The sequence below is a fragment of the Pseudorasbora parva genome, chromosome 11 (genome assembly GCF_024679245.1).
Source record: "Pseudorasbora parva isolate DD20220531a chromosome 11, ASM2467924v1, whole genome shotgun sequence".
Classification (NCBI taxonomy): Eukaryota; Metazoa; Chordata; class Actinopteri; order Cypriniformes; family Gobionidae; genus Pseudorasbora; species Pseudorasbora parva.
Window position 1 is genome coordinate 6967867 of NC_090182.1, and position 14592 is coordinate 6982458.

Below are 14592 nucleotides of genomic sequence, written 5' to 3' on the forward strand. Positions count from 1 at the left end.
AATATGAAAGAAAAGCTGTCACTACTTCCATTTTATTGTCACTACCTCACTGCGATTGGACGACCTAATTCTGATCACCTAATAGTAAATTTACTTGATGTCCGAACATATTAATTTACTTGATGACAAAAAGTTACAAAGGTTCAGCGTGCGTCTACTTTTGGACAAGTTCTGAGTTCTGAAAGTTACATTATGCTTTCATTATACACTCTTTTATATAAATAAATAGCAGTACAAAGCTAAAAAATAAAAAAAGAAACAGCCTCTCTAGCCAAGTGTTCAAAAGAGGACATTTAAAATAACTTCAGACGCTTCCATGCAACTCTGGTATCCATGACTACACTGTTATTGCAAACAATACCTGAGCGGCGCACAATTCATATCCAGGCCTCTTACAAACATGGTTTAAAATTACTCTACAGCTATTGTTTGCTTTTCTTTGTCTCGCCTGCACTTTACATTAAAAAGGTCCTCAAGATCTGGAAACATCTCCAGTGTGTGGCTGGATCCCAACCCTATGAATATAAAACTAGTTACATCATCACCCGATTGAGCAGCAACAACAAACAAAATAAAACAAAATTAATCATAATCGTGACTAATGTTCAAAGAGAAAATGCCTCATGTTTCCACATTTAGGACTGATTAGTAAATTGCTACAGAAAAGGTCTAAGGAATCGAATCTAAGGAATGAAGTGTGAGAACCTTAATCATCCTCCAAAGAGTATATCATGAATAACCAGATCAAGATTTATTTCAAGAAAGAAAGATAACAGCAGTAAGACAGGTACCAATAACAGAGCCATGCTTTCTGCATTACAGCAGAGTGTAATGGAGAGCGCAGCTACAGATCGGTCCCCATCAAGGCTTTTCAGTAAATGGTTTTCGATGGATGAAAAATAAAAACATGTGGCGAAAGCAAGCACAATCACGCCAGGACAGGCCTATACCCTCCACAAACCTGACTGGATGAGTGATGGTAATTTCTGGCTAAGTGGCTAAATTAAAACATGGCTAGATGCTGCCATGTGAGGAGCCCCTTCTACATCACGACCGTGAAAAAGACTCCATGGAAAAGATGACCTCTTGATGAAAAAGTGTGCAGAGCGAAAGTGTCTCTGGAGCGAAAGACAATTCGATGATGAAGCTGTTGTTTGAGCACATTTCAAACACTCGCCGTCATGAGAGGGCCAACCTGGGTCTGAGCTTATCTGAACATTGTCCAATTTCGAGCCGGGTAAATGGGTCACAGAGCCGCAGGGTCGAATGACAGTGAAGCCGTCCAGGGGAGCAGGGAATTCTGGGATTCCTGATTAATCTCCAGGCTGGAGCTCCGCGGGTGGTCTCGTCCGTCTCCGTAACCTGCCCTACATGTGCATCTCGACCAAAGGCACTAATGACGGTAACAAGAACTCCTGCATTGTCATAATGTGAGCTAACCCCATGCATAATGACGGCTTAGGAAAAGGATATCGTTTTACTCCATGCATGGATGTGGAATAGGTTGGGAGGGAGTATGGAGGGGAATCAGCAGACTCCAGGTTTTTTTTTTTTTTTTCTCAGGGAAATTGGGAGTTGGGATCCCACAGGAAGTGAAACGGGGGGAGGAAGCTTTTTGCTTTTGATCAAAGCATGTAGGTGCTTAAGCCAGACTGCTGCAAGGATAAATACAGCCCCAGGTGAGGAGTAGCCTATCTGCCCGTGTCTGAACACAGCTCTCTTTTACTTCACAGACTCACAAGGAAATGATTTCTGTGGTTTTGTATTTTTTTTTGTAGACTCCCCATCACAATAACAATAAAGTTTGAGTAAACTGACATTACAAGTTCCTTTTGAACTATTAATGTGCGTTTTCCCACTGTAATTCTCTCACTAGATTGAAAAGGAAATGCTGTGAACGATACAATGAGCAACAAGTTAGAAGGTGCACTAATCACAGACATTCCCAGGAACATTCCCAAAGCGGCGCAAATCGACATTACTGACAGAACTGGTGTTTCTTGGCACTTTACAGAATTGTTCATAACTAAATTGCTCAAAAAAATTTACCTATTGTTGTGCAACTTGCATCATATGTCTAATTGTGCGCCGTTTCAATCGTACGTTGGCCAGTTCAACTCATAATCTTTCAAGACTGTTATGCAAAGACCTTTCTGGCAAAATCATCTTAAGTTTTGCCTGAACAGTGGCACTCTTAATGCCTTATTTGACAGCTTGTTTGCTTTCTGCATGACATTTTTAAAATTGGCTTTAGCAGCTATCAATTAAAGGCTGACAGCAGTAAGTATTTTTCCTAAAATAGAAAGCTAAAAAAGCTCTCAAATCACTGCTGGTGAAACAGAACATTCAAATAAACTTGAAGAGCTCTGCTCAACTACATACATTTACGACTTGGCAAACAAAGCCAATTTACTTAAGACACGGTCCCAGATGAACGCTGCTGGTGTGAAAAAACGCAATCAGGTTCAAAGACACAAGGTCTTTTTTCCTGCCATTTGGCTTCCTGGAGAATAATTTTCAGCACATTTACAGCTATTTCAGCCCAATTGCCTCTCAAGGGTTTTGATCACGCCACCTTATATTAAATGCAATCCATATTCACAAACTCCATTTGAATTCACTCATTACCACAGCTATAAACTTCTGCTGTACGCTCTTTAGAAGACAGGGTGTGAAAATGGAAGTGTGACAGACTATAGCCATAAAAAGAAGCAGGTGCCTGGGAAAAGTGTGCAAGAATTGTAGTTTTTTTGTTAAACTATAGATGTCATGTTCCGATTTAAAAAAGAAAAAACGTGCAACTTGACCTTCTTGACCTGAAAATGGGCATCCCTGTGAACAAAAATCTTATCTGGCAGTTAAAAATGAAGAGCCTAATGCTTGCCTCAGATTTCGCAAGACACTACGTTTGACATGCAGGTGCACAAACCAGAGAAACCAAGGGGTCCGGGGCAAGAGACTCAAGGAATGTGAAGGATTGAGATATTTGTAATACCTAACCTTAGCCAGGCAAAACGTACTCTACAGCTGCACACAAATTATACACATAACCTCAGTGCCCTGATATAAACAGTCTGAGTCTGCAGAGCTCTTGATGTTTGGCACAGAACCGGATGTCAGGTGTCCATCAGGCCGCCTCAACTATCATTCTGTACAATCTTTTCTACTATTTACCAAATGGAGGACTTTAGGTGAGAACTTATATGAGGCACTGCAGTTCACACCTTCGGGTCTTTCATCCAAGTCGGGGCAAATATCTAAAAATGAGGGGTTGAAGGCAACCACTCATTTAAGGAACATCTGGGGGACTTATTAAGACTGGTTTCTGCACCTAATTATCCAGACTAAAGTATGTTCCTTTGCTCAACGAGACCCAGTCGGCGGGGGAGCCTGAGTGAAAGCAAATTACCACTTTCCCACCGATGGACCACTGTCAGGAAGTGTACACACCGACCCGACCGTGTCACTCAAGTCTGCCCAAGGGTCTCAGCTCTATAAAGGGCCCCCGAAACGCCCGAGGCAGGGCCAGACCCCAAGCTGGGTGGCTCTTGTGTCTGGGCCATAGCACTCTTCTTTGTCATTAGAGTGGAAGTCCGCTAGCTTCCTTTGTCTCCAATTAGTTTCTCTGAAAAGCACAAGAACATCCTAAAAGGGGTTTGGAATAATGACTGTTCATCAGGTCGGGGGAGGTTTACAGCGTTCCTTTGAAAACTTCAGAGACTAAATAGTGAATCAGCGTAACAGATGGCCTTCATGATGGCATGATGTTTGGGTGAGCTGAAATGGCACACAGGTTCAGAAGCAGGATGTGTGCTTTAGATGGAGGGGGGGTGGGGGAGTCTTCCCAGAAACACTAGGGAAAGTAACAAGGCAATAACTTGGGGGGAGAAGGAGGAACTGGTGGGAACATTGCTATCACTAGATCAGAGTAAGTTTATAGTGTACTATTACAGAGGGAATTGCTTTTACTCTATAACCTGGAGGCTTTTAAGGAGATGTTAACTTAAATATCAGGTTTCAATATGTAACATTTACACAAACAAACAAAATCGTATTAGTAGTGGGCAAGTAAATGTCTTGGCCACCTCAAGCAAGCTAAACATTACATGTGGTTAATAGGTTTATGTTTCAAGAGGTTTTGTTCCAACCCATTTGAATACTTTTTAAAACCATTAAATAAACAAATGGGGTTGGATGGTTGAGCTGAAATGCAGTAAACCCTACAATGCATTTAAAATTTGGGAAAATAGAATGAATTTACTTGTCTTCCCACTGAGTGTAAGGAGAGGGGAATTTATGCAGTAACAGGTTTGCATGCAAATATGTTTTTGTTGAACAATAAATTGAAGATGGTCAAAATGATGACGCCGCTGCAAGATTTGAATTGTTTAATTCAGAATGTAGAATTATAGCCTAGCTATTTTAATTATATTAATTAATAGTTCCATACCTCCAAGTTCTCAGTCCACAGAACATGGGATTTGTGGTTACAAAAAGGAGCAAGTGTCATATTCTTTTGGCTCATTAAAAAGGATCAAGGCATTGACAGACACATACATAAGGTAAGGAAAAGGGCGATGGGTAGATGTCTGCCAAGTTTAGAAATATTTCCTGTGTTTTATAAACTTGGCGAGGGCATTGTGAGAAATGGAGATATGACTGCAGGCTTTGAGGGATGACTGACTCATCTTCAGACAATTGCAGGCAGCAGATTCCATCCATAACAGCTGACTTGCTACATTCTGGTGCACATATGGCCAAATGTGGTCATCTGCCGAGTGCAAAGGTTGGGCTCCATCTCCGATTAAAAGCTTGATAAAGAACAGCAAACTTCTAAAACACCAACTCTAAAGATAGCAGCTCGTGATAGAACAGTGAGACTTCAACAGAGAGAAAAAGGGGCTGTTTAGCCAACATAACCCTTCTGTGGAACGCTGCTAATTGCTTTGGAAACATTTGGTGAATGTGTACTAGATGCCTTTTCCTCCAATTAGAGGATGCCAGTATCACCGGTTCTGCAATATAAAGCTCTTTGGTAAACAAAGGTCACAGGGGTAGCTGTGCGCAGCTGCGTGCTGTTGTGAATGATTAGATGCACAATCGAAGGCCAATGTAGTCTTGTAAAATCTTCAGGGGTTCTCTTCTGTGATTATCTCTTAGTCGTTTCTAAGCACAGGTGCGCAAAGGAGACAAAACTATTAAGACGAGCAGAGCTCTTTTCATCCAATCCTCATCCCTGAACGGTTTGGAAGCCAGGCACATGAGTAAATAACAGTGTCTTATCCCTTGTGAACATCAAAAGGAAACAAAACAGATCAAAACACAGGCCAGGAGCATTTAACTTCAGCTGAGTACACACATGATTCAGATTGTGTGGATCGTAGAAAGTTTTTTTTCGTCCCTAGTCTTATCACGTTGTGCTTCACGCTCAAGACAGAGACTACAGACTAAAGACGACTTAATATGAGAACAGAAATTGAAAGACAGAGGGGTGTGTGAAAGATGTCCAGATAAAAACCTGACACTTGCTTGTATATGATATGCAATGAAAATATATCGATTTCTACCATTTCTTTCACATTATAGTCATACTACCAAGTTTGCTCAGAGCAGGCAGTCCTACAGTATATATAGTCCTCTGTCCAGCCACAAGTCTAGATTGACATGGGCTGTATCATTTTCATTTTGTGTCTAAATGACACATGACTTAAAACAGCATAAAAAGACAATGGTCACACTTTACGTTTACTGGCTAAGATGTATATAGCACAGACTGACATTAAAAACATTTTGGAACATTTCACCCAAGACCTCACTAGGGTTACAACAACTGTAAAGGACAGATATAAATTGCTTGAGTGTCACACACTGTAAACTATATTATCGCCCAAGCTCTATATATAAAGTTGGATCTCAAATCCAATTCAATCCACATTCACTCATGTAAAGCCATATAGCATATCTCTTATCTGCTTGTTTTGACATAACATGTAAGCTATATTATCAGCCAGCTCTAATCTAAAAGCAAGTATAAGGCATGAAGATATTAAGATATAAACATTAACATCATGATTTTCTATTAACCTGCTTTCAAACAATATTGAGAAAAGCACTATACAAAAACATTTGACTTGACAAATTGAGACAAAACACCAATATGTTTTCTGTTGGAGAAAGATAAGTGTTTTTTTTTTTTTTTACCTTGGGCAGCATGGGTGTGGCGCGCTTGCTCTTCTTCTCAGAGGGATCGTCCAGCATGTCGGGCTCAAATGTGTAGAGCTCCGTCAGTTCATTCATCGTAAAGTGACGTTCAATCTGCTGTTGGTCAACAACTCTGAAGGACAGCGACTGTTTGGTGACCTGCCGGTCATAGATCTTATCCTCCATGGTTCCCTTTAGCAAGAAACAAGCCAAAAAACATTTCAGATCTGATCTCTGACCTAGTAATTGATCCAATTAAGCAACATTTTGATCCATTATAGATGCAGTCCTGCTTTCCAGATAAAGAAATCCCTGAATGTTGTACGCTCTCTTGGATGAAAATATTAGCAGAGCTTGTTGCAGAATCAGAAAGCAAGTGCATATAAAAGTATTACTAGCTTAGAAACGTGTTATTATCCAACAGGTGTCGAGTCTCAACTCTCTCTCTACTCGGTAAGCCCTGTCTGCAAACAAATGTGTGATTTTCTACATGGAAATGTAGAAACTCAACAAATAAATTCAGCAAATATAAGAAATAACTTTCTCACCTGAGCCAAAAACCTGTAGACAAACACGGTCTTCACTTGACCGAAGCGATAGACTCTGAAAATACTCTGAATGTCGTAGGATGGGTTCCATGAGGCATCAAAAATTATGACCCTGTTTGCAGCTACCAAGTTGATCCCGAGAGAACCAGCTCTGGTTGAGATGAGGAACAATCGACCCCTGTGGAGAAGAACAAGAACACAAGTGCTTGACACAAGTGGAAAAGCGAGGAACGGTTCCCACTGTTTGCTACTCCAAAGTGAAAAGTGTTTTTACCGAACATTACTGGTGTCATTGAACTCCTCTGCCCATTTCTTCCTGGTCAGGGCGTTCGTGGAGCCATCCAAACGGTAGTAGTCAATGTTTCTGAACCACTTGCCCTCACCTTGAAGAACAACAGCATAGCCAGTCAAAAACCATTTCTAGCAAAGGTTTTCTGCAGCCGTCATGGCCCTGCTGTATATGAACAGCTCTGGGGAAAATATGCACCCCACATAGGTGGCAAAGCCTAGAGAACGTGTGTTCAGCATCTAATATTGTGGCCTACCACACTCGTGTTCATAACTAACATTTCAACATGTTTCCAATTATTCCTCTGTGATCTTTTCATTACAAATTGCAGAGCCTAAAGCAAACATTTTTTTGCAAAATAAAAAAGGCCTAATCATTTTTAAAATGAAAGTAAAAACAGCTGCAAGGGTTTAATTAGGACCATGACCTTATTCCAGAGGCTTTATATTTACATGCGCATATTTGCGCGTTTCTGCAGACACTTAACCCAGATCTGTGTCAGATGTGTGCGCAAAAAAAAGATGAGCTTTCGCGTGTAACCACAGTTTGCACTCACTAAATCAGTGCTCAGTTTGTTTTTTATTTGCTAAAATCAATGTTAAATTTACAGCAAATATAATCCAAATAAAACGGCAGGATTGGCCATAAACATACAAAAGAACACTCATAATAAACACATGGGCCACTGTACAAACCATATGAAGTCAAAAAGAATATAAATAATATTAGAAGTTTAAATTATAAACCCACTGGCAAGACTCAAAGTCCAGAGATATTTCAAATCTATGAAATACTGGCATGATGCTTAAAGGGATATTTCTCAAATGGTTAAAAAAAAAAGAGTAACAGCCCATGCATGTGACATCAGCCAAAAGGGAAAGTAGGTTTAAGAGGCAGACACACTTTACATTTTGAAATATTTTTTTAAATTGTACATGGACTAACTCATTGACCATTTCAAGTTCACATGGTAAGATTTTAGAGTGATGATGAATACAATTTACAATTTGTGATTCTGGGCCACAAAACCGGTCATAAGTCTCAAGGGTTTATTTGTGGCAATAGCCAACAAAACATTGTATGGGTCAAAATTATTGATCTTTAGGACATTAAGTAAAGATCATGTTCCATGAAGATATTTTAAAAATGTCCTACCGTAAATATATCAAATGTATTATTAGTAGTAATACGCATTGCTAAGGACTTCATTTAGGCAACTGTAAAGGAAATTCTCAAAATTTAGATTATTTTGCACCCTCAGATTCCAGATTTTCAAATAGTTGTATCTCGGCCAAATATTGTCCTATCCTAACAAACCATACATCAATGGAAAGCCTTTTTATCCGACTTTCATGAGATAAAAAAAGGCCTAATCATTTTTAAATTGAAAGTAAAAACAGCTGCAAGGGTTTAATTAGGAACTTGACCTTATTCCTTTCTTTTTACATGCGCATATTTGCGCATTTCTGCAGACACTTAACCCAGATCTGTGTCAGATGTGTGCGCAAAAGATGAGCTTTCGCATGTAACCACCGTTTGCACTCACTGGATCAGTGCTCAGTTTGTTTTTTATTTGCTAAAATCAATGTTAAATTTACAGAAAATATCATTTAAATGGCAGGATTGGCCATAAATATACAACAGATATATATTTTTTTTAATTGACCTTTAAGATTGGTTTTGTGGTTCAGGGTCTAATATATGATAATATATTAAGAATGAAAAGCATGTTGATTTTGAGTGGTAGAGAAGCAGTGCTCAAAGCTGAGGTAAAACATTATTAAAAGTGCAAAAATTACCTAAACACCAGCATGTCTCACCTTTGTACGGCGAAGGTTTGCCTTCCTCTTTGGCTCTGCCTGCCAACTCCAGAAAATCCTCAATGAGGTCCAGAGAAATGAGAGACTGGCTGAACACCAACCTGAGCACACAAGACATGTGACCATTACATAAATGATCAGATGACACTGAAGATAATGGGTCTCATTCACTAAGCATGCATATGACAAAATGTACATAGGAACGATTTTAAGAACAATTTACAAAAAAAATTATAGGAACAGCTGAAACCACACGTACACAAAAAAGGACTCTGAATGGCTTTATAATCATGTTAAGAAGTTATATTTCATCCGAAAATGACTAAAATTACATTGAAGTATATTGAATTAATTGTATTATATAATCCATATCTAAAATTATAGTCAAATTTTAAAATAATAAAATTCTATCTTAATTTTAAATACTTTCTATTATATACAGTTAAGAGTAGGAAAAGCTGCGTAGCAAGGTTTCTCTGAATAACGCAGATATACCCGTATGTACAGCTGGCCAATGAGAGTCTGTAATCTGGGTCTTTATAAAAGGGTGTTTATTGTGAGGACTGGTGAGAATGGCACACTTGGCACTGCTTGAGGATCCGGGCGAGAGAGTGTCTGCGAACAGCGGCAAGTTTAACGAGAGTGACTGTAAGGAAAGGCTGTAAGGAAAGCGTGTGTGCAAAGCCCATATATGGTGATGGTTTGGGTGTGTTTAATGCAAATAACCAACCTTGTGCTTGCGGCCGCTCATTTAGAATACTCCAAATTCACTAACATTAAAACGACACTAAGAACAAATTCATTTGCAGATTTTTTTTTTGTGAGAAGTTCTCCTGTGTGTACAAATACGAAAGAATCCACGCAATTATTAGTGAATGAGACCCAATGAGTTCTGAGCTGATGCTACTAATAGTCTCAGGCTCAGACCACGAACCGTTGGCTGAACGTCTGATGCATTTAGCACACTTATCTGAAAAGTTGTCATCTGATGAATTCTACAGGATGTCAGCGAGACGAGTGTGTTGAGTTCTTTAACAGCCTGGCTAGAAACAAATGCTGTCGCCAAAGCCCCTCGTGGAAGAAGAACGCCGCTGTGTTTAACTGTGACAATGAGCGCTAACCAGGTTTCGACTAAATGCTTTTCAAAAGAATGTGAAGTTTGTGGCTCCACTGTTGTAGTAAACTTGCAAAAAGTTCTTGAATTATTAATTTATAAATGTACGGCGTTCTTTTATTGCAGCGACATAAACATGACGTGGAAAAAAAATTAACTTGCATCCTCTTGGGCGGTCCTTGACCAATGAAAGCTGCGCTAGATTCCGGACCTCCTGCCGTCAGTCTGATGGTCTGGCTACACGAGACTAATGACTAATGCTATATGACAAAACTTAACTCACACTTTATCTTCCACATCTTCAGCCATGCGGAGGATCTCAAAAAGAAGCAAAATTTTCCCAGAATGTTCCAGCACCTCCGAATCCGACTCGGACACAAACTCTTTGTACCAGTCCGGTGACGGGCTGCCAGGACCAGAGTTTGACGGGGCCCGAACTGTGGAGAACACACTGTTATGACTACATTTGCAGAAGACATGCACGGCAGAGATCTTAGGTGCATGTTTTCAGCACAAAAAAAAAAAACTTAACGTATTAATCAACATATTAATGAAAAACTACTTCCCGCCCAAACTAAATTATAAATAAGTGTTAATTTAATTTGTGGAATTGCATGTGTGAACTTATCAAACTAACTGAATACACATACACTTACCTAAAGGATTATTAGAAACACCTTTTCTGTTTAATTTCTCATTAGTGCAATTATCTAATCAACCAATCACATGGCAGTTGCTTCAATGCATTTATGGGTGTGGTCCTGGTCAAGACAGTCTACTGAACTCCAAACTGAATGTCAGAATGGGAAAAAAAGGTGATTTAAGCAGTTTTGAGCGTGGCATGGTTGTTGGAGCCAGACGGGCCGGTCTGAGCATTTCACAATCTGCTCAGTTACTGGGATTTTCACATACAACCATTTCTAGGGTTTCAAAGAATCATGTAAAAAGGGAAAAACATCCAGTATTTGGCAGTCCTGTGGGCGAAAATGCCTTGTTGATGCTAGAGGTCAGAGGAGCATGGGCCGACTGATTCAAGCTGATAGAAGAGAAACTTTGACTGAAATAACCACTCCTTACAACCGAGGAATGCAGCAAAGCATTTGTGAAGCCACAACACGCACAACCTTGAGGCGAATGGGCTACAACAGCAGAAGACCCCACCGGGTACCACTCATGCTTTGTTACCACTGTGCAGGCTGGTGGTGGTGGTGTAACAGTGTGGGGGATGTTTTCTTGGCACACTTTAGGCCCCTTAGTGCCAATTAGGCATCGTTTAAATGCCACGGCCTACCTGAGCATTGTTTCTGACCATGTCCATCCCTTTATGACCACCATGTACCCATCCTCTGATGGCTACTTCCAGCAGGATAATGCACCATGTCACAAAGCTTGAATCATTTCAAATTGGTTTCTTGAACATGACAATGAGTTCACTGTACGAAAATGGCCCCCACAGTCACCAAAACTCAAACAAATAGAGCATCTTTGGGATGTGGTGGAACGGGAGCTTCGTGCCCTGGATGTGCATCCCACAAATCTCCATCAACTGCAAGATGCTATCCTATCAATATGGGCCAACATTTCTAAAGAATGCTTTCAGCACCTTGTTGAATCAATGCCACGTAGAATTAAGGCAGATCTGAAGGCGAAAGGGGTCAAACACAGTACTAGTATGGCGTTCCTAATAATCTTTTAGGTGAGTGTATCTTCTGGGTCATTAGTATCAGTCAGTAATAAAGTCAGGCAGCCGCTATTAGTAATACTCCTATCTGAGGATGTGATTGTGTCAGTAGCTCAGTCATACCCTCCTCCACAGGCTCTGCTCTGTTCCTCCCCTCAGGGTTTCCACCACGAGAGCTGGTGTTCCACTCCTTAATCACTTCCAGGTCATCACTGTCAGACTTGTCTGAGCCCTTGTCTTTTCCTTTGCCTCGCTTCTTCTTCCTGTATGGGAGTTTAGGTAACAAGATCAGTCCTAATAGAGGTAGGAAACAGGACAATTGCTAAGGAAGAGAAAGGGCTTTTCTCAAACCTTTTGGGCTTCTCATCTTCAGAGGTCAAACTCATGGAGGACTCCTCTGTCTCTGATGCTATAAACTCCTCCATACTGTCCTCGTCGAAGTATCCCTGTTGGTATGGAGGGAAAAAACAGCAGTAAAGCCGCTGCTACTGTAATCAGCAGAGTTAAAGGGATAGTTAACAAATAACACAACTTCTTTCGTCATTTACTCACCATAACGTCGCTCCAACCCATAAGACTTTTGTTAGTGTTCCGAAATGCATATTAATGAACCTCAAGAGATTTATGTCCCTCCACTGAAAGTCTAGGTAACTAAAACTTAGAAGATCCAAAAAGGTCAAAGGCGTTGTAAAATAAACCTTGTGAAGAGATATGACCACTCTAAATAATGAACGGATATAATTTAACACACATACATAGTGCAAATCACATTGTAAACATTGATGTGTGTCTTGAACTACAACAAACATAACTGGTTTTTGCTTCCTGTGCATAACTGTGTCGATCCTTCTTTATGTAAATAAAAGCTTGATTAAATCTGTTCATCATATAAAGCAATTGTGTCTCTTCGTAAGACTTGGATTAAATCGCTCATATGGATTAAATTTTCAACACCGTTATGACCTTTTTGGATCTTCTAAGTTTTGATTACACGTTTTATTAAAAAAAAATCTTATATTGTGTAAATAATATCATCTTCATGTTTCGAAGACCAAAGTCTTATGGAATGACATGAGTAAATGATGACAGAATTTGCATTTTTAGGTGTAACTATCCCTTTAAATGCTGTAAAACGAATGGATTGTCTAGTTTTCAATGGCTTTTGAGATATTGTGAAGCTGAGCATGTACAAAAGTGCTTCTTTGGCAACTAAGGCTGCATTTACACTGCAGGTCTTGATGCCCAATTCCAATATGTTGACTATATTAGATTTTTTGAAGACCATCTTATTTTTAAAAGGGACTCATATCCGATGTCTGCATTTACACTATATACATGGAAAAACAAACTGACCCAGAAAAGCTTATGCTGAAAGAAAGTAAGAATGTTGCGATTGGCAATGGATGAAGAAGAAATGATAAAAACTTTTGCTTTCCATACCAACTTTAAATGGTCAGCGAAACATTGGTGGAGGAAAAAAACAAACAAACAGGAGAGCCCTTGTTGCACCCTGGGCATTGAAGTCATGTGATCACGGTTGGTGGCTGAGAACACGTTTTTTTGCCACTGTCGCTTTTTCAGTGACATACAACTCTCATTTATTGGGAATATCCTAACTGTCCATTTGCATGGAAGATGAAAATGCACATATCTGATTAATTACAGATTTTTTCATGTGAATGAGTCCTGTAAACATGCTTTTTTTTCTTGCTTACATGTTCGTGGGTCACATCTGATCTGTGCCACACAGAAGGGAAAATAAATCGTAATTGGGTCACTTGAACCATGTAATGTAAATGTGGCCTAAAAAACATCATGTGGCTCCCTAGTCCTGCATGTGCACAGAAAGCGATGACTTTAGGGAAAGTTCCTAAATTCCCTCAGATTGTGTTTCCAGAGAAGTCTGCAGTCCGCTTGTCTTTATTCCCTCACCTTGTTTTCTTTACTGATATAGTCCAGCTGGAGGCACCACGGATGGGTCCAAATTCTGCTGAGCATCTGGAAATCCTGGAAGAGTTTGGTTCCCGCACGACCTCTTCCACTCTCCAAGGCAGAACCGACACCTGTTCAGAGAGAGACGTTTAGTGCCCGCCGCTGGCACAGCCTCTAGCCCAGCGTGCCAGAGCACGGAGCACCGCTGTGCCCTAAATCCTGCATTCAGATTAGCCCAGAGGATTAACATGAGCAGGTAAACAAGCTCTTAGGACTGTGAGAGGCTCACGCTGCCTGTTTTCACACTGATACTTAGAAAAACAAAGCCAAAAAAATTCTTTGGAAGAAAGGCTTTGCTATAAACATCTTAAAACCACTGTGTGTCCTTTCTGCAATTCACCAAGCGGATTTACCAAACAAATGACTGCTATGTTCAAAAACACACATTAGCATACTGTACATCGCACAGAGCCTGAAGCGCGTCTACTAAGGATGGGTAGGAGTACCAGTGATGATCGTTTATGAAAACTTTTCATTATTCTGATTGGTCATAGCGGCATTTTGTGCAGTAGTTTGAGGTCTGGTCGGTTCGCATTAGGACATCATCCGGACAGCAGTAGTATTTGTCAGCATGACAGACAATTTGTAAATTATTTGTGCTTTAGCTGCCGGTTTTTCAGTGTTGTTAGATGAAGAGTACATCCAAGGAGTTACATTCTGAGAAGCACGGTTAAGTTCATGTAATTTTGTGCAGTTGTAATATTTTGTCTGTGTATACATATGTGATTATTCTCATATAGGATGCGTTCGGTTGAGTTAATTAAACTAAAATCTAGCAAAGCATTCATTCACTCTGCAAAGTATAGTGTACTTCTAACAAGTAATACACCCACCAAATGCCGGTACATTTCATTTGTGGCGTGTAACGCAGTCACTCCTACTATCCACTTTGGTGGGTTGAAATCATAACTCCAGAAGTTAAAACTGACAACGCAGAATTTCAATAA

General features: G+C 40.0%; 1 protein-coding gene across 2 annotated transcripts in view; it reads right to left on the bottom strand.

Annotated features, from left to right (window-relative positions):
• Positions 1-14592, bottom strand: part of atrx (ATRX chromatin remodeler) — a 48078-nt gene that overhangs the window by 9133 nt on the left and 24353 nt on the right. For both annotated transcript variants that reach the window (XM_067456897.1, XM_067456896.1), the window contains exons 23-30: positions 13586-13716; positions 12005-12099; positions 11777-11916; positions 10256-10409; positions 8859-8959; positions 7024-7132; positions 6750-6927; positions 6202-6393 (exon numbers count right to left, since the gene is read on the bottom strand). In XM_067456897.1, the coding sequence (XP_067312998.1) occupies positions 6202-6393; positions 6750-6927; positions 7024-7132; positions 8859-8959; positions 10256-10409; positions 11777-11916; positions 12005-12099; positions 13586-13716 (1100 nt within the window). The remainder of the gene's footprint in view (positions 1-6201; positions 6394-6749; positions 6928-7023; positions 7133-8858; positions 8960-10255; positions 10410-11776; positions 11917-12004; positions 12100-13585; positions 13717-14592) is intronic.